Source organism: Oreochromis niloticus, linkage group LG14 (assembly GCF_001858045.2).
Source record: "Oreochromis niloticus isolate F11D_XX linkage group LG14, O_niloticus_UMD_NMBU, whole genome shotgun sequence".
In the NCBI taxonomy this organism is placed as follows: domain Eukaryota; kingdom Metazoa; phylum Chordata; class Actinopteri; order Cichliformes; family Cichlidae; genus Oreochromis; species Oreochromis niloticus.
This window is the reverse complement of record NC_031979.2, coordinates 130,265-153,751: the sequence shown is the minus strand read 5'-3', so window position 1 is coordinate 153,751 and position 23,487 is coordinate 130,265. Positions and strand designations below refer to the sequence as shown.

At 42.8% G+C, this 23,487-nt stretch overlaps 1 protein-coding gene across 2 annotated transcripts in view; it reads left to right on the top strand.

Annotated features, from left to right (window-relative positions):
* LOC100699530 (chloride channel protein 2) overlaps positions 1-23,487 on the top strand; it is a 56,770-nt gene that overhangs the window by 20,976 nt on the left and 12,307 nt on the right. For both annotated transcript variants that reach the window (XM_003459762.4, XM_013267378.2), the window contains 12 exons: positions 787-888; positions 3,755-3,839; positions 4,442-4,597; positions 7,031-7,100; positions 12,277-12,387; positions 17,389-17,602; positions 18,396-18,529; positions 19,672-19,868; positions 21,044-21,104; positions 21,425-21,489; positions 21,903-21,941; positions 22,404-22,508. In XM_003459762.4, the coding sequence (XP_003459810.2) occupies positions 787-888; positions 3,755-3,839; positions 4,442-4,597; positions 7,031-7,100; positions 12,277-12,387; positions 17,389-17,602; positions 18,396-18,529; positions 19,672-19,868; positions 21,044-21,104; positions 21,425-21,489; positions 21,903-21,941; positions 22,404-22,508 (1,339 nt within the window). The remainder of the gene's footprint in view (positions 1-786; positions 889-3,754; positions 3,840-4,441; positions 4,598-7,030; positions 7,101-12,276; positions 12,388-17,388; positions 17,603-18,395; positions 18,530-19,671; positions 19,869-21,043; positions 21,105-21,424; positions 21,490-21,902; positions 21,942-22,403; positions 22,509-23,487) is intronic.

Here is a 23,487-nt window from a genome sequence, read left to right as displayed (position 1 = left end):
ATTGTGAATTGTGTATAATACACATGAAAATGAAATACAATTATTAGCAAATCTCAAATCAATATTGTATTCACAATTTAACATTGAAAGATATCAAATGTATATATGTTAATATTTCATGAAACACATTAGCTCATGTACGAGACAGTTTTTTCTTTTTTGGGTGGTTGGTTTTTGGGTGTCACTGTATGGGTAAACTGTTGTGAGGCGTGACTCATGGGTGTGTATTACACAGTACAGGTGGGTGCACTCACCTGTTCACCTCCTCACCTGGTGTTTGATGAGGAAAAAGATAGGGTGAGCATGGGGGAAACTTTCTGTTGACTGCAGTTTGATTCTGTGGGTTGATGTTGCAATTTGGTGTGATAATTGGTGCAGCATTCTGTTGGTTTGCAGTTTGGTATGTTTGTGCAGTCTGTGCATTTGGGTCTTTTGTATCCCATGTACTGATTTATGGTTTGGACAGTGTAATGGTTAAATAAATAGAACAAACAACTCAGAATTGCATTTGATGTGTTTATTGGTGTGTTGTTTAGCCATTGGTTGTGGAGGAGCTAAGCAACAGCTTATGTTGAAGTTGATAGCAGCGATAATTCTCAATTCTCTTGGTTGGAAAAACAAGTGATTAGTTTAGATTAAGAATGAAAAGATCTCATCCAGGCAGTTTCTGTGATGGGAAGATGGGCAGAGGTTCTGCAAAACCGCAGAACAAGATTTAGTCCCTCAATATAAAAATCATATTTCTTAATGTCTCCAAGGCATTAACTTCCTTCTCTTTTTCTGCAGTATTATCAGTGGTTTTGGTGGGGCTTTGTTTGTCTACCTAAACCGACGGATTGCCCAGTTCATCAAGAAACAGAAGCTCTTCAACACATTCCTCATGAAAAAGTAAGTTAGGATTTTTTAATATGAGGCAGTGAATGCAAAGCATTGTTGCAAATTTATGACAAACATGTTAACTTGTCAAGAAAACTGATGCAGCCCATCTGCTTCAGCAGTCAACATGTTGTGCATTCAGACATGTATTTCTGTAGACCTTGGATGTAACAAGTGGGGGGGGTTTAGCTACTGTTCTCTTCTTCCCAGCTCAAAGCAGTCTCCTCTGACCTCTGGCATCAACAAAGCATTTTTACCCAAAGAACTACCGCTCACAGCATACTTTCTCTTTTTCATACCATTCTCTGTGAACCCCACAGATGTTTGTGTGGGTTAGTTCTATTACGTCAGCAGTTTCTGAAACAATCAGACCATTCCAGTCACAATTTTTCAAGGAATTTTGAAAAAAAATAAATTTATGACAATTTAGAAAAAAACTAAATCTATATAATAGGGCACTGTAAATACTGCAGGCTACTTTAGTATTTACTACTTCAGCAGTATTAATGAGTGAAACCTGGATGAAAGGCATTGTCTTCTTTCCAATGCTGTTCGTGATAAACTACTGTTCAATTCAATTTTGCTTATATAGTCCCAAACAACAGTCCCCACAAGGCATCTTATATATCGCAAGTTAAAGTTCCTACAATAATAGAGAAGAAACCCCAACAATGAGACAACCTTCTAGCATTTGGTAATTAGTGTGGATGCTGATTAAGCATCCACAGTATTGTTCTTCTATTCTTTATTATTATTCTATTTTATTATTATTATATATTCCGTAAGTTTTTTGTACTCCTACTACTTCAACACCATTCAGCTTACCACCGTTAGATTCCTATTCTTTTGGACATTACTGCTTCTATTTTTTTCATTTTTAACTTTTATATTTTTAAATTTTAAACTTTATTCAACAAAACTTTACCATGTATTTCAATGGGGAGACCCTTCAAATCATCATTCAACTTCGCCACCGTTGTTCTCTTTCCAACAGTGTGTCTTTCAAAGCTCAGAGATGTAAACTTTTTAAACTGTGTGGATCCAAGTAGAGGGATAACCTTCTAACTGACCCATATAAATACATTATATTTTCAGTCAGGAGTTTGTCTCAACAGCAGGAAAGAACCTACTTTTTAAATCGCTCCTGTGACCACATTTCTGACAGCAGGAACATAAAGAACACTCTGTTGTGCAGAAGAATTCCTCGAGATCCTTGTTCAAAAATGATTTTAACAGGAGTTAGGGTCTTGGATTTATATGCAATTTTTCAACAAGTGCACCAAGGCAGATTCAATTGGGTTTTGTAGTTAGTTAGTAGTTAGTGTAGGCCAACTGGATAGAGCAATCTGGTTGGCCCATTAAATTCAAGCTTATTGTTCATTGGTGGATTTGTCTTCTGCATACAGGTGGTTCCGATCTGGGCAGTTGGAGTCAGATGATGACTTTCAGAATAATCTTTTCTGACTGGATGATTAAAACTTACAGCATTTACCTGTCTTCAGTGGATTTTCCCACATTTCATTTAAATAATATGAGGTTTCAATATTCATTCAGATATTTTCTGACTCTAAATATTCTTTTGTCATTACTCAACTTTTTCAAATGCACATTTTAAACATATTCAACTACTTTTCAACTTCTTCTGAGTGAATGTCAGCTTTCAACAGTTCTGCACTTTTGTTTTCAGGTGAAAAATTCTGTATTTTTCAGCTCATTCAACATTTTTAACTTAACATTCAGCAATTATTTCCTTTCAGCTCAAAACATTCAGGTATCAGCATCCACACTGCAGTTTCTTCAGAAAATGCATTTTATAGTTTCACTTACAATTTACTTATAATTTAACCATGTAACTCTGGAAGCCTGCACAGCACAGTCAGACATAATAAAATGGACCCAAATTTGAAGGTTGAGACTTTGGGAAAGCATTTCCTGAAGCCTCCTAATGTTAGCCCACTTTACCCATTCCAAAACTAGTTTTGATGTGTGTTTGGGATCATTATCCTGCTGGATCACCGGGCTATATCCAGGTTTCATACATCTGGCTATTGATTTCAGGTGAAGTTAAAGAATATGGAGGTAGTCCTCCTCCTTCATTATTCCACTGACTTTGTATAATGTACCAGTACCACTCGCAGCAAAACAGACCCAGGGCATGTTTGACAGTTGGTGCAGTTCACATTAACTCCTTCAAACATACCACTTGTCATTATAGCCAGCCAGCTCGATGTTTGGTCATCAGACATTAATACTTTTCTCCATAGGGCATTTGGCTTGTCCATGTGGTCAAGCTATAGATTTCAGTTAAGCTACCAAGAGTCTAGTCGAAGTTCAACTGTTAAAACACATTTGACCAAATATTAATAGGGGCATATGTATATTTGTGTCCCTCTCTGCATACTTTCGACCCCATGTATTAGAGAAAATCCTAAATACATTCAAACCTGTGCACAAAATTCCTGTTTCTTATATTCATTTAAAATGAATAAATGACAAATCATAGATTGACAGAATGATATGGTAAAGCTCTAAACTCCACATGCATAAATACATTGAGTTGCTGACTTGTGATTGGATAATTTGATATTTGCCTTAAAAATAATTTTCATAGGTATACCTAACAAGGTGGCCTGTAAGTGTATTATTTTAAGTTAAACAAACTTGTGTAAATAAAGGAAAAAATGTACCTATAAAAATAAATATTATATAGTGATTGGTTTTACGTTGCTTTTTCACTGATGCATAAATAACTATGGTTTTCTCAGTAACTGTTAGACACGCATTATTCCCTGTTTATTGTTTTATGTTATGGTTTTAAAACATGTTATTGTTTTACCCTTGCTTACTTGTTCTGTCTGTTATATGTCTATGTTCTTAGATGTCTTGTTTATCCAGTAATGGTCACTTTCCTCATTTCGTCACTTTTGTTTCCTTCTGGTTTTGGACAATTTATGGCTGGAGAGGTAGGTTCACAAAGCCCATTAAGCATATATTATTTTTATTACATATAGTCATCACTCTACAGTTATTACAGTAGACATCAAAGAATATTTTTTAAAATGTGCAGGGTTTTGGGGGGAGGGTTCTCAGTGGTGTTTTTTTATGCATTTAAATGGCTTTATTCTAATTAAGCTAATTTTGAAAATCCATGTATCTAAAGAAGATTTACATGTCATACATGTTGAATGGTTTGAAAACAGTCTTTATCCATCTTAAATCATTTAATTATTGATATACCAAATTATTGATATATCAATAAGTTCTTGTTATATTGAGGTGATTCATTGTATGATAAAATACATCATCAACCAACTCAAAAAATTTAAAATTGTCATTTTTCTGTGGATTACACAGGATAATATTGAAACCATTAGAAATTATCTTCTAGAGTTTCAAGCCAAACACTGAATTTTGAATGAAATAATAACAAAAACACGAATAACAGTTGCTCAAACATGGAAATCCATGTGTTTCTGTTCCTATTATCTGTGAAAGGGCTCCGACTCAGTCACAGTCATAGTAATTGTATTTTATTCATTTGTTTAATTTTCCAATTTTTTTCCAGCTGACCCAGAATGAGGCTTTGGTGACATTACTGGACAACCGCACATGGACTAAAGACGGCATCGCTGAAGAGTTTGACTACATTGGAAACGCACGAGTCTGGATGCACCCACAAGTCACCGTCTTCGGCACACTGGCCCTTTTCACCATAATGAGGGTAAGGTGAAAATATATGTACAAAGCTGTAGGTTTGATTTATGTTAGTAAATGTGTCCGTCTGCAAGTTTTCATAATGTGTAAAATTAATTTGTCATTCTATGTAAAGTATGTTAAATTCATACACAATTCCTGACAGGGTTTATGTATTATAAATATACGGGGTGCTATCCCCCCCTTTTTTTTATCCAGAGGTCCACATTTATATTTAATGCTTTAATGGGCAGCTGGATTTGTCTCTCTTTAAATGGCTGGACACAGAGGACATCGAAGCTGACTGAACTGAAAAGCTCAACTCTGTGGGGGTCAAAGTTTGCAGAACTACGAACGCAGCTGGAATCCATAGCTGTGCATGTTCACGGAGCGTGCATTTTCACCTGCTGGACATCACTACCTGACAAGTTTAACTGTTTTCAGAGCATTGCACAGGCCTTATTGACAGTATTTGGCTCCACATATCTGTGTGAGCAGACTTTCTATCACACAAATAATGTTCTCAGCGGCTCCCGTAGCCGTCCGACTCCCGGACACTTGGAGACCTGTGTCTCTGAGTGGGAGACCAGAGATCACACTAATATGTATTAACAAACATGCCTTAGTATTTTTTCCTTATCACTGTTGTGAGTAGACCATAAATAGCATTTGTATTTTCTGTTGTACAGTTCCTTTGCTGTTATGGTGTTCTTGTTTTGGATAAAAACTGTTTTTGTTTTTTGTTTAAAACAGCTGATCTGCACTTTGCCAACATCTGCAAACAAATATAGTTCTATAAAGTTGTTCTATATAGCGTGGAACTGTTGAGCATTATTGCTAATGCAATGGTTGATATGGAACATTGACTTCTGAGGACAGTGGCGGTCCTAGCCTGTTTGGTGCCCTGGGCGAACACTCCCTCTGGTTTGTTTGTCCATCCATCCATCCATCTTCATCCGCTTTATCCGAGGCCGGGTCGCAGGGGCAGCAGCCTAAGCAGAGAAGCCCAGACTTCCCTCTCCCCAGCCACCTCCTCCAGCTTATCCGGGGGAACACCACGGCGTTCCCAGGCCAGCCGAGAGATATAATCTCTCCAGCGTGTCCTGGGTCTGCCCCAGGGCCTCCTCCCGGTGGGACATGCCCGGAACACCTCACCCAGGAGGCGCCCAGGAGGCATCCGGCTCTACTCTGAGCCCCTCCCGGATGGCCGAAACTCTCACCCTATCTCTAAGGGAGAGGCAAGCCACCCTTCGGAGGAAGCTCATTTCTGCCGCTTGTATCCGCGAGAAGGCTGGGTACTCTGAACTGCCATAAGCGCAGATGACAGTCAGGACCCGTTCCCCGACCCTGAGGGGCAGGGAACAAACCCTCTCATCCACCGGGAAAAACCCCAACGTACCGGCAGCAAGCCGAGGGGATATTAGAATACCCACCCCAGCCCGCCGCCTCTCACCAGGGGCAACTCCAGACTGAGACAGAGTCCAGCCCCTCTCCAGGAGACTGGTTCCAGAGCCCAAGCCATGCGTAGAGGTGAGCCCGACTATATCTAGCCAGTACCTCTCAACCTCACGCACTAACTCAGGCTCCTTCCCCACCAGAGAGGTGACATTCCATGTCCCTATTGCCAGTCTTGGCAGCCGGGGATCAGTCTGCCAGGGCCTCCACTCCTGGCCGCCGCCCGGCACACAATGCACCCAACCCCTATGGCGCCTCCTGCGGGTGGTGGGCCTGCGGGAGGATGGGCCCATGTCTCCTCTTCGGGCTGTGCCCGGCCGGGCCCCATGGACTAAGGCCTGGCCATGGTTTGTTTGTATTTTCTTTTATTTTGTGAGTTGGTTATTAGATGCTGCTCCAGCCAGCCAGAGAATCCCCCGCTGCCCCGCCCTCTCCTCCCTGTGCCGCAAGCAACCTCAGAAACGGAGAGCGCCCTTACTCCCAGCAAATGGGCGATAGAAAACCGATCGGTGCATATGCCATTCCCAATATGCACTGGCTGATGTCGGGGCACCATGAGTACGAGCAATTTTTTTTTTTTTTTGCCGACCCCTGATTTAGACAAAGGGTATTCAACTGAAATTTAAGGATGTCTGGTCAGAGAAAACTTCCTCAGTCAATTTACTATGCAAGCTGCAATGCATGTGACCAATTTGTGCATCTCCTGTGTGCACACACTGCCTACAATAAGCCTATAGAAAAAGCTGTGCAAATTAAAATAACCCTACAGTAAATATAAAAAACTTTGAGCAGAGTAAAACAGAAATCGTGCATTAAAATCAAATAGATCAAGGTCTGTATAAAATAGCATCTGGTTTTAGACTGCGGTCTGCCTTGTGGTGAGCTGGAATCTAGAAACACACCAGATAATACCCTGCAGCTCCTGAAATGTCACCCTGTTCTTTCTGTTGATGTCTTCTTCTTCTTCTTCTTCTTCTTCTTCTTCTTCTTCTTCTTCTTCTTTTAGTTCTGGATGTGTGCCTTGGCCATCACCATGCCAGTGCCCTATGGAGCCTTCATGCCAGTACTTGTCATTGGTAAGATGTGTGTTTTTCTGTGAAGAAGAACAGATGAAACACATTTGAAGGGGTTAACACAAGGCTCAGGGGTGAAAAGACTCCCCCAGCAGGCTAGACCTAAGGCAGCATAACTAAGGGAGGATTCAGGGTCACCAGCCCTAACTATATGCTTTGGCAAAAAGGAAAGTTTGAAGCCTAATCTTAAAAGTAGAGCTGACTAACTGAATGCTTATCAGGGAGTTTTTAGGACATCCCGATAATAACAACTGACAGCATTCCAGCCTAGAAGTAACACATCCATGAATTTGTTTTTCAACATCACTCAGACAAAATATTTGAATAGTATGTTTAAAAAATGCATAAAGGCAGACCTATATTTTGTTTAACATGTGCATTGAAGGACATTTTCTGAGTCAGATTCCTCACTGTGTTACTGGAAGATAAGATAAGATAACCTTTATTAGTCCCACATGTGGGAAATTTGTTTTGTCACAGCAGGAAGTGGACAGTGCAAAAGTTATGAGGCAAAAATTAGAATAAAATAAAATAAGAATAAATACAGTACACAACTGTACACAATAGAATAAAATAAAATACTATATACAGTAGAATAAAATAGAATAAAATATACAATAAGATAAAAATAGAATACAAATGCTATATACAACTGAGTAAAAAATACAACGATGCCAGGAAGATTATTGCACATGTGTGGATGTGTGTGTTTGATCAGTTAAAGTCTTTGTTGTGGAGTCTGACAGCAGTGGGGAGGAAAGACCTGCGAAATCTCTCCGTCCGGCACCGTGGGTGCCGCAGTCTCCCACTGAAGGAGCTGCTCAGTGCTGTCACAGTCTCATGCATGGGGTGGGAGATGTTGTCCAACAGGGATGACAGCTTAGCCGCCATTCTCCTGTCACTCACCACCTCCACTGGGTCCAGAGGGCCCAGTGGAAGTTCAAGTAATGTCATGCATGCCTAGCTTTGAGTAATCACCAGTGGACAAAAGAAGTATTCTCGAAGGGTTTAGCTAGTGGTTGTGGGAAGTTGCTTGCTTGCTGTCATTATGCAAAAATGGTAACAGAGAGGTTTTTATGCCACTACTACAAAAACATTGTGAATGATTTGGTTACTAGCAGATTGCTGGGGTTGACAGTAGTTTGCACAAACAATTGCCAACAACCCATCGAGGACACTGAAACTGTACAGCTGTATACACACACACACACACACACACACACACATATATATATATATTTTTATGCTAGCAGGCAAGGCATACATGGAACGCCATAACCAAGTGGCCGGCATAGTGTACAGGAACATCTGTGCCGAGTATAACCTGGAAGTCCCGAGGTCAAAATGGGAGATGCCCCCAAGGGTGATGGAGAATGACCGAGCTAAGATCCTGTGGGACTTCCAGATGCAGACGGACAAAATGGTGGTGGCTAACCAACCGGACATAGTGGTGGTAGACAAACAGAAGAAGACGGCTGTAGTGATCGATGTAGCGGTTCCGAATGACAGCAATATCAGGAAGAAGGAACACGAGAAGCTGGAGAAATACCAAGGGCTCAGAGAAGAGCTCGAGAGGATGTGGAGGGTGAAGGTAACGGTGGTCCCCGTGGTAATCGGAGCACTAGGTGCGGTGACTCCCAAGCTAGGCGAGTGGCTCCAGCAGATCCCGGGAACAACATCGGAGATCTCTGTCCAGAAGAGCGCAGTCCTGGGAACAGCTAAGATACTGCGCAGGACCCTCAAGCTCCCAGGCCTCTGGTAGAGGACCCGAGCTTGAAGGATAAACCGCCCGCAGGGGCGTGCTGGGTGTTATACATATATATATATATATATATATACATACATACACACACACACACACACACACACATACACACAATCCCAGTTGTATAAGGAATAGGTAGGGTAGACTGATTCAATAATGATTTTCAAAACTCATATTTTGACTTAGCATAGCAGTTCCACCCGCGGAACTGCTATGGGCAACCATGCCTTGGTTGGCCTCACCCTGGGGACCAGCATGGCTACTGGAGCAGACTGGGTATGTAACGGAGGGTTGGTGTTTCTTTGCACAGATGTTAAAAAAGAGAGAAACCCTCCTAAAAACGGACAGAGCAGTGGGGCAGCCAAGGGAAAGCACACTAATAAAGACTGTAAGGATAAAATATAATTTATTACATTTAAACAGTTAAAAAAAAAAAAAAGATTAAAACAGCCCTGGCCAGGGGACAACAATAAAAATCAATAAAGCACAACGTTAAAAGATCCAGTGGCGTCCGCCACGGTATAAAAGTCACTAATCACAAATCCGGTGAAGCGATACAGGGAGGGAACCCGGCGGCGTCCTCGCCTTCCTCTCCGCGTTCTGCGCCCCGATGCGCTAAAAAAGGAAAGGCAGCAGCAGTCACTACTCTTTTAGGGAGTTATCATTCATTAAAAGGGGACAAGTCAAAAAGACTTACCCCGGGTGGGCAGAGCTCTCAACTCGCCCGCCGGTTCCTTGTGACCGGTAAATGGCACTGGCCTGCCTCGCCGCCTCTAATTCTTCGCAGACGCGTAATCTGGGCTTCCGTTGCTGCAGCCGTCAGACCGCTCGCTCCGCGTCCTCGGTCGCTGGCGCTGTATCTCCCTCCCGTTGCTGCAGCAGTCGGACCGCTCGCCCCGCATCGCTGGCTTTCCCTCCTTTCACGCCAGGCTCTACAGTCTCTCTGCGGGCTTGCAGGCGCCGCCGCCTGACACCATTCGCTACGCCATCGCTGCCGCTCTGTCTCTGCCCCCCTCATGTCAGTAGTCTGGTAGGCCCTCTTATTGGTCTCCGGGAACCTCGCAGGTGTATATGGTTCATAATCAGGGAGGGGCGGAGTCTTTCCGGACAAGTCACCGATAAATACAATAAAACATGCAACAAAACTCATAAAAATAAAACACTGTACAATATTAAAGTAAAACACAGCAAAACATGCACCAAAAACCCGCAGTAACTTGTCCATTTCCACCCCGTGACATCCCCCCACACTGAAAGATTAGCAGTCCCTGCTAAGGCCCAGCTTCCAGTCCTGACCTCCTTGGAGTCTGGTTCCTTTTCCTACCCCCAAGCGAAAATATAACAAAGTGTGCCATACAGTCAAATGCCACAACGAACAATCCCTTTCACGTCCCCATAGCATAGCTACCCTTGAGTCATTAGGTCCTAAACTGCACCTAGCTGCTACTGTGGGGATACTTCCAGGCCTAACCTAGGTTTCGTGCTTAATCCCAAGCACTGCTGCCCACGTCCCGCAAACTTGCAGTTGACCTCCCATGACAACCTACGTTGGACATTCCTTATTCACTCTTCTTGTGGCCAAACACTCATACCTGCGCACACTGTCTATGCCCATCTGCTCAGTAGTCCTTGGCTCCAACAGTCTATCCTTTTAAATTACAGCCAGACTGGGGCACCAGAATACACATAGATCATCAATTTTACTATTCCCCTGACTAACCCAACTGCTCTTAACTCCGTATCCTGTCGACAACGCCAATTATGTAACGGAGGGTTGGAGTTTCTTTGCACAGATGTTAAAAAAGAGAGAAACCCTCCTAAAAACGGACAGAGCAGTGGGGCAGCCAAGGGAAAGCACACTAATAAAGACTGTAAGGATAAAATATAATTTATTACATTTAAACAGTTAAAAAAAAAATAATAAAATAGATTAAAACAGCCCTGGCCAGGGGACAACAATAAAAATCAATAAAACACAACGTTAAAAGATCCAGTGGCGTCCGCCACGGTATAAAAGTCACTAATCACAAATCCGGTGAAGCGATACAGGGAGGGAACCCGGCGGCGTCCTCGCCTTCCTCTCCGCGTTCTGCGCCCCGATGCGCTAAAAAAGGAAAGGCAGCAGCAGTCACTACTCTTTTAGGGAGTTATCGTTCATTAAAAGGGGACAAGTCAAAAAGACTTACCCCGGGTGGGCAGAGCTCTCAACTCTGCCCGCCGCTTCCTTGTGACTGGTAAATGGCACTGGCCTGCCTCGCTGCCTCTAATTCTTCGCAGACGCGTAATCTGGGCTTCCGTTGCTGCAGCCGTCGGACCGCTCGCTCCACGTCCTTGGTCGCTGGCGCTGTATCTCCCTCCCGTTGCTGCAGCGGTCAGACCGCTCGCCCCGCGTCGCTGGCTTTCCCTCCTTTCATGCCAAGCTCTACAGTCTCTCTGCGGGCTTGCAGGCGCCGCCGCCTGACACCATTCGCTACGCCATCGCTGCCGCTCTGTCTCTGCCCCCCTCATGTCAGTAGACTGGTAGGCCCTCTTATTGGCCTCCGGGAACCTCGCAGGTGTATATGATTCATAATCAGGGAGGGGCGGAGTCTTTCCGGACAAGTCACCGATAAATACAATAAAACATGCAACAAAACTCATAAAAATAAAACACTGTACAATATTAAAGTAAAACACAGCAAAACATGCACCAAAAACCCACAGTAACTTGTCCATTTCCACCCCGTGACAGGTACAGTAGGCTGGGTTACTGCTGCCCTCACATTGGAAGACAGGACAAGCACTGGCAACAGCTGGGCATCAGCTGTCCCCGCCTGAATAACAGATATGGGTGCAAGAATGTTTTTGAGCTGCGATTATTTCAATGATTTTTTGTGTTTGTGAAGCTGACAGCAAAGTGAAATTATTGTCTCAGAATTGGAAAATGTTCAAGGTGACTTTTACGTTTTTTGAGTCAGCAGAATATATCACTGGGTTTTCTGTTCACCAGCCTGGGAAATCAGACACTTAACTCACTGTTTCCAGTCCTGTAGAGACTGAGTTCTTGGTTCCCCAGTCAGCCTTTTCCAAGACTAAAATCTGTGAACTCCTTCATTTTCCAGAGCTCTCCAGTGGACCACATTGGAGTCTTTGCAAGGTTCATTTTGGCCCCTGAGCCATATGTTTGACAACCCTATTTTAGATTACTGTAGTGACTGATTCAATAATGACTTCAAAACTCCATAATTTTTTTGTTTTAGATAAGTTTTATATTTTGACTTGGCAATTTATTTTTGTCAGGCTGGTGGTGCTCAAGCTATAGCAATTTCAGTTTCCTGTGCACATATTTGAAAATTCTTGCAAGTCTAAGAACTGCTGATTTTTGATAAACAGCCACATACTGATTATGAATCTCTATCTCCTTCCACATTTCAGGGGCAGGCTTGGGGCGTCTGGTTGGAGAATGCATGGCATTCTGGTTCCCAGATGGCATTCATACAGGTCATGCTATCTATCCCATAGTGCCAGGAGGCTACGCTGTGGTGGGTAAGTTAAAGACTCTCTCCTGACTACATTCTACTTAAAATGACAAATACTTTCTTTGGTACAAAGTAAATAAAATAACATTCTTAACGTTTTGGAAGACCCTTGTAGCTCACAAAGAACCCCATGCACACACCTCAGGAGTTTCGTGAACGTTAGTTTTAAATGTTTCAGACACTTTTGCTTTCCAATGGAGACACTGTATTGGCCATGGTCTGAACAGAGGATAAAAGGGTAGCCCAGGAGGTAATAATGAAGAGGGTCAACCAACCACTGTATTGCCAGATACTCCTCGTCAATGGAGTTGTATCTGCCTTCCCGCTCAGACTGTCACGACCGGGGCAGCAGCCGTGTGAAGTGTGGCGAAGGAGGACTCAAATGCAGCACTTACTTGAGAAGCAGGGTGATTTATTATAGAAGACAGAACACAAAGTGGGGATGGCAAAACAAAACTAAGGATAAACTAAACTGGGAAAACTAAACTATAGACGGCAAACCTGAAACACGAGAGGAGGACTGCAGGGAGAGCGCATAGTGGAGTCACGGAGAGGTTAACGGAGCAAAGCAGAGTACGCAGGGTAACGCAGAGGATGAACACAAACGACGTGACAAGGAACACAGGCAGGCACACACTATAAATACACAGAGGGACACTGGGAAATCACACACAGGTGGGAGACACAGCTGGACCTGATTAACCTGACGAGACAGGGGAACACTAACACCAGGAGCCAACAGAGGGAGCACAAACCCAGAAACCCAGTATCCAAAACCCCAAAACACAAACCATCCCAAAAGAGCCCACAAATAATAATAATAATAATAATAATAATAATAATAATAATAACTAGAAAAAGATGCATTTCCTGCGAAAATGCTGTGTGGATGCTGTAACGGTGAAGCTGTCTGCTGAAAATGGCTGAAAAAGATGAAAAGTTGCAAAAACTTGTATGGCGGTGAAGAAACTCAAAATTCTGTTGAAAACAGGTGAAGAAGAAGAGATTTTTGCTGAAAAGTGGTGCAAAGCAAAAAAATTCTACTGAAAAGAGGTAAAGAAGCTGAATTTTGTACTGAAAAGAGGTGAAAAAAAATGTCCTCACGACCAGGATTTGAACCTTGCCCTCCTGGTCTCGAAGTGGTTACTCAGCTCACTGAGCCAAACTAATTCTGAATCCTTCTGAGTGGAGAGACTGACAATTCAGCTGAAATGAGCAGAAGCTGCTGTGAATTGTGCTGATAAGAGGTGAAAAGGCTGAAAATTCTGCAGAAAAGAGGTGAATCAGCAGAATTTCTGCTGAAAAGACGTAAAGAAGCAGAAAATTCTGCTGAAAAGAGGTGACGAAGCAGAACGTTGCACTGAAAAGAGGTGAATCAGCAGAATTTCTGCTGAAAAGAGGTTTTTGCTGAAAAAAGCTGAAAGAGCTGGAATTTGTGCTGAAAAGGGGTGAAGACGCTAAAATCTGTGATGAAAAAAAGTGAAAAAAGTTCAACTGTGAACTGAACATATTGTTGTCACAAGCGGGATTTGAACCTGGGCCTCCCGCTCTGAGAACGGCTGCTCATCTCACTGAGCTAAAACACAGCTCAATCCGGCAAGGAAAATCAGTGACCCCACTGATAATGTGGAAGAAATGGGCAAAAAATATTGTATAAAAAAATTCAATATCTCAAAACTTATTGAAGGTATGAGCACCAAAAGTCATAGCAGGAAAGAGCAGAAAGAGCAGAATTTTTTAAGCTTTGAACGGTGTAAATAACTACTCCCTCAGTTTTTGTGCTAAGTGCCAAAAAACGTACGGAAGCAACTAGAAGATGAAGAATAATAAAGATAAAGAATAAAGAGAAACAGGAACTCAATAGTGTGGATGCTTTACAGCATCCACACAATAACAACAACAACATCATCAATAAATGCACTAAACACAAAATCACTGAGTCATGGACTCAGGACCATGACACAGACAGCTTCTGGCTTATATAAATGACCAGACAGTCAAGCCCCCTCACCTGCTGGGACAAAGCTGCCCCAACCGTCTGTTTAAGGCATCAGTCTGCAGAATAAATTGGAGGGAAAGGTTAGGAGTGTGCAGCACAGCAACCTTGTTTACCTGCAAAAATGGTACCTGGTGCGTCACCATCAACTGTACAAAATCTGGGCCACTCTTTTGGGTGAGATCAGTTAATGGGGCTAGTTTGATCCACAAAACCAGGAACAAACCAGTGGTAGAATCAGCATTCCCCAAACACCACCCCACCTCCTTTTTGGTCTTGCAACATGGGCAGGATACGATGGCTGTCGTTTTCTCTATCTGAAGGTTGCCTGCAGATAGATACTGTACCTCTGTCCAACTGTACACTTCTTTGGGTTGGCTAAGAGCCCCACCTGCCTCAGGCGCTCCAGGACAGTGGATTTCCATTGCATATGCTCCGCCCAAAGCTGATCTGCTCTGTGGCTGTCCCAATGGCAATATTGGCTACACACCCACTCCAACGTTCGAGCAGGGAGCCACTCCACAAAGTGTTTGAGCACTCCCGCCTCCACCAGAGCCAGGGCCGGGCCACAGCTACAGGGCCGTAGTCACCTGGCAACTGCGCCAACAAGCCGTCTGGCATAAGAGTACGGCGAGAAAAAAGACACTTCTTCTTTCCAAAGCGTTCCAGCTGCGTCCTTTCAGCTCCACAAACCACACCGCCCTCTCCCCCAGCCCTGGCTACTGAAATATGGAAGACATGATTGCTTTGATAGATAACACCTGGCCAACCTTCCTGGCCCTGTCTCTTGAACCCACTACTCTACCCCTCCCCTGCAGCTGAGCCTCAAACCACACTGTTGGGTCTGCACTTCCACAGCCCCCGCTGGTTTAGAAACATATTCCCGTTAACGACGAAGAAGCAAGACGAACATCTTTAACTGGTTTTTACTTGCTAGCAAGGGAGGCCCGCTCAGTGTCTCAGGAAAGCACTCTGAATCCAACCACAGACAACCTCGACTCTGGCCTCCGCTTGCCGCCTTTTATTGAAAACAGTTACAGTACACACAAGCACCTCCCATTGTAAAACCCCCCCTATGGTTCTAGAAGATAAGGTACTATGTGTGTATGTGTGTGCACGTGCAAGCATGTGTGTGTGTGTGTGTATGCATGTGCGAGAATGTGTGTGTGTGTGTGTGTGTGTGTGTGTGCGAGAATGTGTGCGTGTATGCATGTGAGCATGTGTGTTTGTATTTGGGGGTGCGTTTGTGTGACCTCCTGCCCACAAAAGGGTCATAAAGGCAGGAAGCTTACTAAGCAACAAAACAGAACCCTCACGTAGATGTCCCATAATAAAACACTACAGCCTCCCCCACCATTTAACAGGCTGGCAGAAACAAAGGAATGTCTTTGATCCTAATGTTTGAACCAAGACTTACAAATTTAAGTAACACAATGACAATATTTAACAATTTGACTCCAACACACACCCCACTAATACTTCATATAAAAACACAAGGTGTGCACTGCTTTCACTCATTTAACAAAATTAGTAATTTGTCACTAATAGTTTTAACTTTGCTGTCAGTAGATAAAAACTTCACTAATGAATCTCACAATTTTCTTTAATTAATCGCAATTAATCACAATTACTTGATCAATAGCCTGGCTGCAATTACGCTTTTCAACTTTATATTTAAGCTTGTAACAGACATTTATGCAATATAATGAAATAAATGGAGAATAATAAAATAAAATTAAATCGATTTAATTTCATTCATTTTTATTCTATATTAATCGCATTTCATTTTGCATGAGCAAACAGACTTGAGAAAAAAGGGAAAATATACGAACTAAACATGTCTATTGAACATCTTGAACATTCATGTTAACAAAAACTCTGTAAACATTTATCCACACTCTCTGTCACTCTTGGGGAGGCACTTCAAGTCCTTGAAACGAGGAACCAAAGCTCTGTAAAGTGCATGTTCTCAACAATATTAACAGGTCTGCAGTTTGTTGCAATCCACTTGGCAGTTGTGTCGGTCAATATGTCCAAGGTAGACCTACTGCATCCCTGATGCTCCGTGAGTGGTTTGTCGCAAGCTGACGCGTTAGCCAAAGTGCTAGCAGCATCCCTGACTAATGAATGCTTCGTGTCAATGTTATATTTTAAGCTGGAAGTGCTTCAGTGAAAAGAAAATTCCTTCTTGCACAATGTGATTGGTTCAGCTGCCCGTCACTGAAATGCGTTGACAGAAACATTTCAGGGATTTTGAGTCATTCTGCACTCCAAATGCGTTAATAGCGTTATTTTTTTTTTTTTATCACATTAATCGTGATGACAGCTTAATCTACGTTAACGTGTTAATTTTGAGAGCACTAAACAATACAGATTAAAATAATCCAAAGTGTACCTAAAACTATTTTTCTTCAACAGTTCTGTTTGTCATGTGCTTGGGGACAGTAAGATTATATTTACTCACCCTTAAAATCAAACCCTGAAATTAAATCAACTTAATGAAAACAATCATCCATCCATCCATTCGCTTCCGCTTATCCTTTTCAGGGTCGCGGGGGGCGCTGGAGCCTATCCCAGCTGTCACAGGGCGAGAGGCGGGGTACACCCTGGACAGGTCGCCAGTCTGTCGCAGGGCCAACACACAGGGACAGACAACGATTCACACTCACATTCACACCTAGTGACAATTTCGATTATCCAATTAACCTATCCCAAAAGCTGCATGTTTTTGGACGGTGGGAGGAAGCCGGAGTACCCGGAGGGAACCCATGCAAACACGGGGAGAACATGCAAACTCCACACAGAAAGACCCCGGCCTGATGGTGGAATTGAACTCAGGACCTTCTTGCTGTGCGGCAACAGTGCTAACCACCGTGCCACCGTGCTGCCCTTCGAAAACAATCAGAAATGCAAAAATACCCCAAAAAGCAAGGTCAAAGACCCAGAATGATGACAAAGAAAACAACACATTTAAGCAGTATTTTCTCTCCCTGTTCCTCTTCCCAACAAAAGGTGCTGCAGCTTTGTCCGGAGCAGTCAGCCACTCATTTTCCACCGTGGTCATGGTGCTTGAGTTGACTGGACAGATCTCCCACCTTCTGCCGGCCCTGATAGCAGTGGTCCTGGCCAACCTTGTGGCCCAGTCCCTGCAGCCCTCCATCTATGACTCCATCATCAAGATAAAGAAGCTTCCCTACCTCCCAGAGCTGGGCTGGGGTCAGCACGAGTATGTATACACTGGAGAAACACAAGCACACAACTGTCATGATAAATAGGTTTTGGCCTTTTGAAAAACTAGAAGTGGGAAACATCAAACAAGAATAATTTTAACTGTTAAACGAAAAGCTAATAATAACTGCCAAAAAAAAACGTATTATGTAGGTAATTAAGAACATTTGGAAATGCTTGAAATTAATGTAAATAAACAATACTAAGTTAGTATCTGATCAGGTATTTGGTGACTGAAATGATACAAACTTCATAAAGTTGTCTTGTTCGATGTTCAAGTCTAAGCCGGTCAGATGACAACCAACAGTCACAGCAGTTGGTTGCTCCTCACTGGGTCCGATTCTCTTCCCATTAAAATGGAGTTGCATGGAATTAAACTAGAATCTGTAAAAAAAAAAATCTTCCTACAGAACTTTGTTGCTGCCATTCATTTTCCCCAAAAGCATGCTGGAGCTGTGAAAGGATAGTCATCAATTTAACTTTGTATTTCAAGTGAAGTGAGTGTAGTGACTTGTCATGACAACTGGAGAGGAGCGCTGTCCCGAGCCTGTGAACTCTGACTGGCAGCTGACCCTAACCCTGATGTGATTTCAGTGTTGTATTTGGAGGGGAGTGGTTATAGATCCAAGCTGAAGTTGACAGTTTGTCTTTGGCATGGGCAGACCATTCAAAGAAAATTTTTTAAAATTACGTTCATGGCTCCATCCTCCTTTTTAATCTCATTTTTTTCCTACTCACTCGAGTCCTTCCTCTCTACGGCAACTTGATAAGCCTCCCCGTTCTCATTTCAGGGTGTATAACATTCGTGTGGAGGACATTATGGTGCGCGACGTGCAGTACATCACACTCAGCTGCAGCTACAGAGACTTGCTAAACATCCTAATGAAAAGTCGGCTAAAGGCTCTACCCCTGCTTAAATCAGCTGGTAAGTCACTGCTACACACTGTGATGTTCATATGAAGTTATAACTCACTAACCCCATGAAAAAATACATACATGAACAATAGATAAGCCCTTTGGGCTTAACAGGCTATTAGCCGTAGCCCCAAAACAACATCATTAATACTTCATATTCATATTGCATTTTATGATAAAACCTGCAATATACTCAGCAGTTTCCTTTGATATGAAGAAACCTAAAACTCCATCATTTTAATATTTGGTTCAAAGCGTGTGATTTAAAAATGACAGTATAAATTGTCTCTTTGGACAGATGGTAATGTGCGGACCACAGCAACAACTGAGTGGACCAAAAAACAAGTAAAAACCTCAACTGCTAGGTTTACCAAATTTTACTGAACCTTAAGTTTGTGACTTAATGTGTCAGGCTTTACAGGGTTCATTTATTCATAACTCTGCAGCACATAGTTCTAATTCAAGACCACAGCTCTAGTCCTTTTATGCTACTGACCAACACAACTAAATAACAATAAGGAAGAATAACCTTGATTCATTATTATTTACCATTATTCAGCAGTTTTCATAACATGGATAAAAGAGTTTAATGGAGATGACAGACAACTGGAGCTTCTGCTCAGTTTTGATCATATTTAAACGTTTTAGTTGAAAACTAACTCCTACACAGCTCCCACTCCCACTGCAATTGACGCCCGTCCTTGTTAAAAAAAAAATGTACACAGTCTGTAACTGACTTTATGCAACCTGGTGCAAAAAACATATAATTTTTTCCCATTTCACTTGCTGTGGAAAAATGCTAAAGTTTAACAAACATAAAATAGTATTTTTTTTAATCTACCAGAGCCAAAAAACCTGGAGTATCCTGCATGGTGTACAGTGTGACCTTTATTTTTTTGTTTTTTTTTAAAAAAGAAGAAAAAAAGAGGAAACTGTACAAGTGGAGGACAAAAGAAAAAGTAGCAGGCCTAAAAAAGAATCTATCTATGTGACCTTAAGAAAGAGGACATGCCTTAAGGACATGGTTGGGATCGCCGCAGTTAGCTCACTCCTTATTTCTAAAACAAGTTTACACAGTCTTCTCTTATCTCACATAAAAAATTGCTCCTTCACCCCTTTTTATCCTCTTCTTCCCTCTTCCTCCTCTCCCAGAGTCAATGATCCTGTTGGGTTCCATTGAGCGTGCCCAGCTCCAGTCGCTGCTCTCGCAGCAGCTCAGCCGTGCCAGACGTCTGCAGTGCATCAAAGAACGAGGCGCTGAGGAGAAGACGATCCTCTCCACTGAGTCAAACCCACCCAGCAATAACAACAGCAGCCTGCAGACAGGCCAGGAGGAAGGCCACATCCAGGTGAGAGGTCACTGGAGGACACATGCTTTGTGAAAGGAGCTCTAACATAAGTGACAGATTCAACATTTTCTTTCACCCGAAACCTTAGACTTATCTGCATGTTTGTTGTCCACCCATTCACCTGCTCATGCTTCATTGTTTTTTTCCTCAGTTCTCACTCTTCCTCTCTTCCCACATCCCATCTGGTCCATTGCTTGCTCATAGCAATTGTTGTATATCAAAGTGTTGAATTGAATGAATGTACGAGGTCATTTCTGTGTTTACAGAGGAAATAAACTGAAATTGGCAGACAGGTTGAAGATAGATGTCTATAGATGAAAGATGGTTAGTTGCAGCTGCTGCACTGCATTGCTTAAACATGAGTGAGTGGCTAAGCAGAACATCCTCAGGCATGGATGTGGAAGTCGAGGAGTCTGCTGTGATGCTGTCTGCTTTTGATTTGATATTGTCTGATATGTTGACAAGCATATTTTCTTGGCAAAACCTGATTTTTTTCCATCCATCCATCCATCCATCTTCATCCGCTTTATCCGAGGCCGGGTCGCGGGGGCAGCAGCCTAAGCAGAGAAGCCCAGACCTCCCTCTCCCCAGCCACCTCCTCCAGCTTATCCGGGGGAATACCAAGGCGTTCCCAGGCCAGCCGAGAGATATAATCTCTCCAGTGTGTCCTGGGTCTGCCCCGGGGCCTCCTCCCGGTGGGACATGCCCGGGGAGGGTGCCCGAGGGCGAGCGTCTGGTGGCCGGGCCTTAGTCCATGGGGCCCGGCCGGGCACAGCCCGAAGAGGAGACATGGGCCCATCCTCCCGCAGGCCCACCACCCGCAGGAGGCGCCATAGGGGTCGGGTGCATTGTGTGCTGGGCGGCGGCCAGGAGCAGAGTCCCTGGCGGACTGATCCCCGGCTGCCAAGACTGATTTTTTTCGTCCATTTCAAAAATCCTCAGTATACATAGAGAAAATGTTGTCAGGGCAAGGAAAGTCAGCAGGGGGATTGACTGAGGTCATACATTTGAGGCTAGGCTAATATGAGAATTCTTAGTGTAGCTCTCAACCCCTGCAGGTTTGTTCTCTTCATTCGTGTGCTCTTGTTTCTGTTGCATCAGCCCACAGTAGTGCACATGATTGTGATTTTTTATTTTTTTAATCAGTGTGTGTGTGTGTTTGTGTGTGTGTGCAGATCACTAATGAGGAGCTGCACCCGCCCCCTGTGGTGGAGCGACCCACTGACCTTTCCAACAGTAAGAACTACACTTACCTGTGCAAATTCATGCACACAGCAGAGTTTCAGAAGACCAGACTGAAACAAAAGGAAATAGAAATTCAATAGAAGTCTGGGTTTTGCTCTCTCTGTTCCTAATGTGACTAATTCAAACAGTTTCAGGAGCTGACTAAACAAGTATAAATAAAGCACACCTGTTTTTCTAGGTCACATTTTAAATTTTTGCTTTGTGGCCACTGATTAAAAATACAAGACAAACCAGCTAATTTCACTCCCTGAGCTCACTAAGCTGGACCTCCTGACTATGTTGCGGTCTGTGTGTCTCTGTCTCTGATGCAGGCTCACAAGATGAATCAGGAGTCACACTGAGAAGCATTTTCTGTGCCAGTTCAGATGCAGAAGAGGTAAGAGAGTGACATCCCACGCACACACCCACACACCTACACTCTCAGACTTCCACCCTGCAGAAAGATGTCCTAACATAGCCCCCGTCTCACTCAGACCTCTGGAGTATTTTTGGCAGATTGCTGCAAAGCACAGTGTTGGTAGTTTGACACTGGACGTCATCATCAAACAGCATCTGCCTTAAGTTGCAATGTTGATGTCCTTGTAGTCACTCATTCAGTGACTCATGTCATTTTGTCCATCTTCTGTGCACAGATGTAGTGCTAAATGTTTATGGAGGTAACAACCTGCTGAGGGCTGTTATTTGCCTTTACCTGTGTGTTTGTGGCATTCACACCGAATTGTGTTATTGGGTTCAGTGTACACGCTGATTATCGTTGCTTTCTGTATTTTTTTTTCTTTTGCTTCTCAGGTACAAGATGATCGAGATGTTCAAGATCCCACTAGTGAGGTAAGATGTTCAGACAATCCACACAGACAGAACAACCAATGAGAGCAGAGCACAAGCGGTCGCAGCAGAGTGTTCATTGCTCTGGGAAATGAGAAAATGGGGGGACTACAAAAGTTTCCACCCAGCCCCCTGTTCAGATTTAGAACTGAGGAATTCTCTTGGATAAGAGGCGAAACATCTTCAAAAACAAGAGTTTGAAAAGAAGGTGATGGAATTGTTTTCAGATTGTCTTAGCCAGCAGTGTGACAGCAAATTGCTCTGTTGGTGTTTAAGATAAGATGAGGCTTAATTATTCAAAAAATACACTTTAGGCCAAGAATGGCGGGCTGTATTACTGTAAGCGAATTATTTATTACAAACTAAAGTCATCTTAAGGGAAAATAATGTAGATCACTAACTGCTATGAAGTGATCAATCCGACACGGGATGCTAAAAAGGCGTTTCACTCTTGTTGACTTGCAGATTACAGACTGGGAGGCAAGGCAACTTGATGAGAGGGTCAACTTCAACAACTGCAAGATTAACCCCGCCCTGATCCAGCTGCTGGAGTGTACATCACTGCATAAGGTTTGAATTCTGAATACTGCGATAGTCATACTGTATGTGTCTGTCACAATGACAGCAGTATTTTCCAGTATTTTAAAGTTGTGGGACAACGGTTGACTTGTATTTGATCCTTTAAAGAACGTACATAAGATTTAAAATGATAAATCAATGCAAGGTGACCTAAAATGAAAAGATCCACAAACAGTTTGACAGAACAAAACGTACATTACATCATATGTCTACATATACACTCATGAAATTTCAAACTGCACCATTTCTGTTACTTTCAAAATAAATGTATTCCATAACAAAGCAATTGTGGCAAATATGATTATTAAACGACTGGGTGGTGGCTCAACGTTGTCCTAACAGTGATCAATTTGAGAAAAACAAAGATTTGATTTTATAAGAGCAAAGCAAAAAAACAAAGGAAAAACAAATACATCTCAGATACAGGTCAACTGCAAAGAAAAGGAAAAAGAATAACCGAGTGTCGATCGAGTTACACAAAGTCAATGGCAAAAATGATATTGATTATTTTTCTAATTTTTATGGTGATTACAGCAGCATGTGTGGGCACTGTGTTGCATTTTTCTGTGTTTTGCAATGGCACTCTGCAAGATGATAAGTGGTTACAGAGGTCAATCACACGGGAAATATTTGGTGCTGTGCTGCAGGGAAGAGCAATAAGCATCTGAAGCGCTTTGCAACCAGTGCTGCTATTGTTTTGCTGAAAAAGCAAGGTCCTCACAAAAACCACTACTACTTCTACAAGGCTGCCAAAACCAGCATAGAATAGAATAGAATTCAACTTTATTGTCATTGCACATGTCACAGGTACAGGGCAACGAAATGCAGTTTGCATCCATCCAGAAAGTGCTTTAGTCGTGATATAGATATATTACAATATAAATTAGCAATAATAGAGATGTGTAAGTATATTACAGAAATGGGTCTATTATGGTATGTTATAATGTACACAGTGTGAAGTATGCTATGA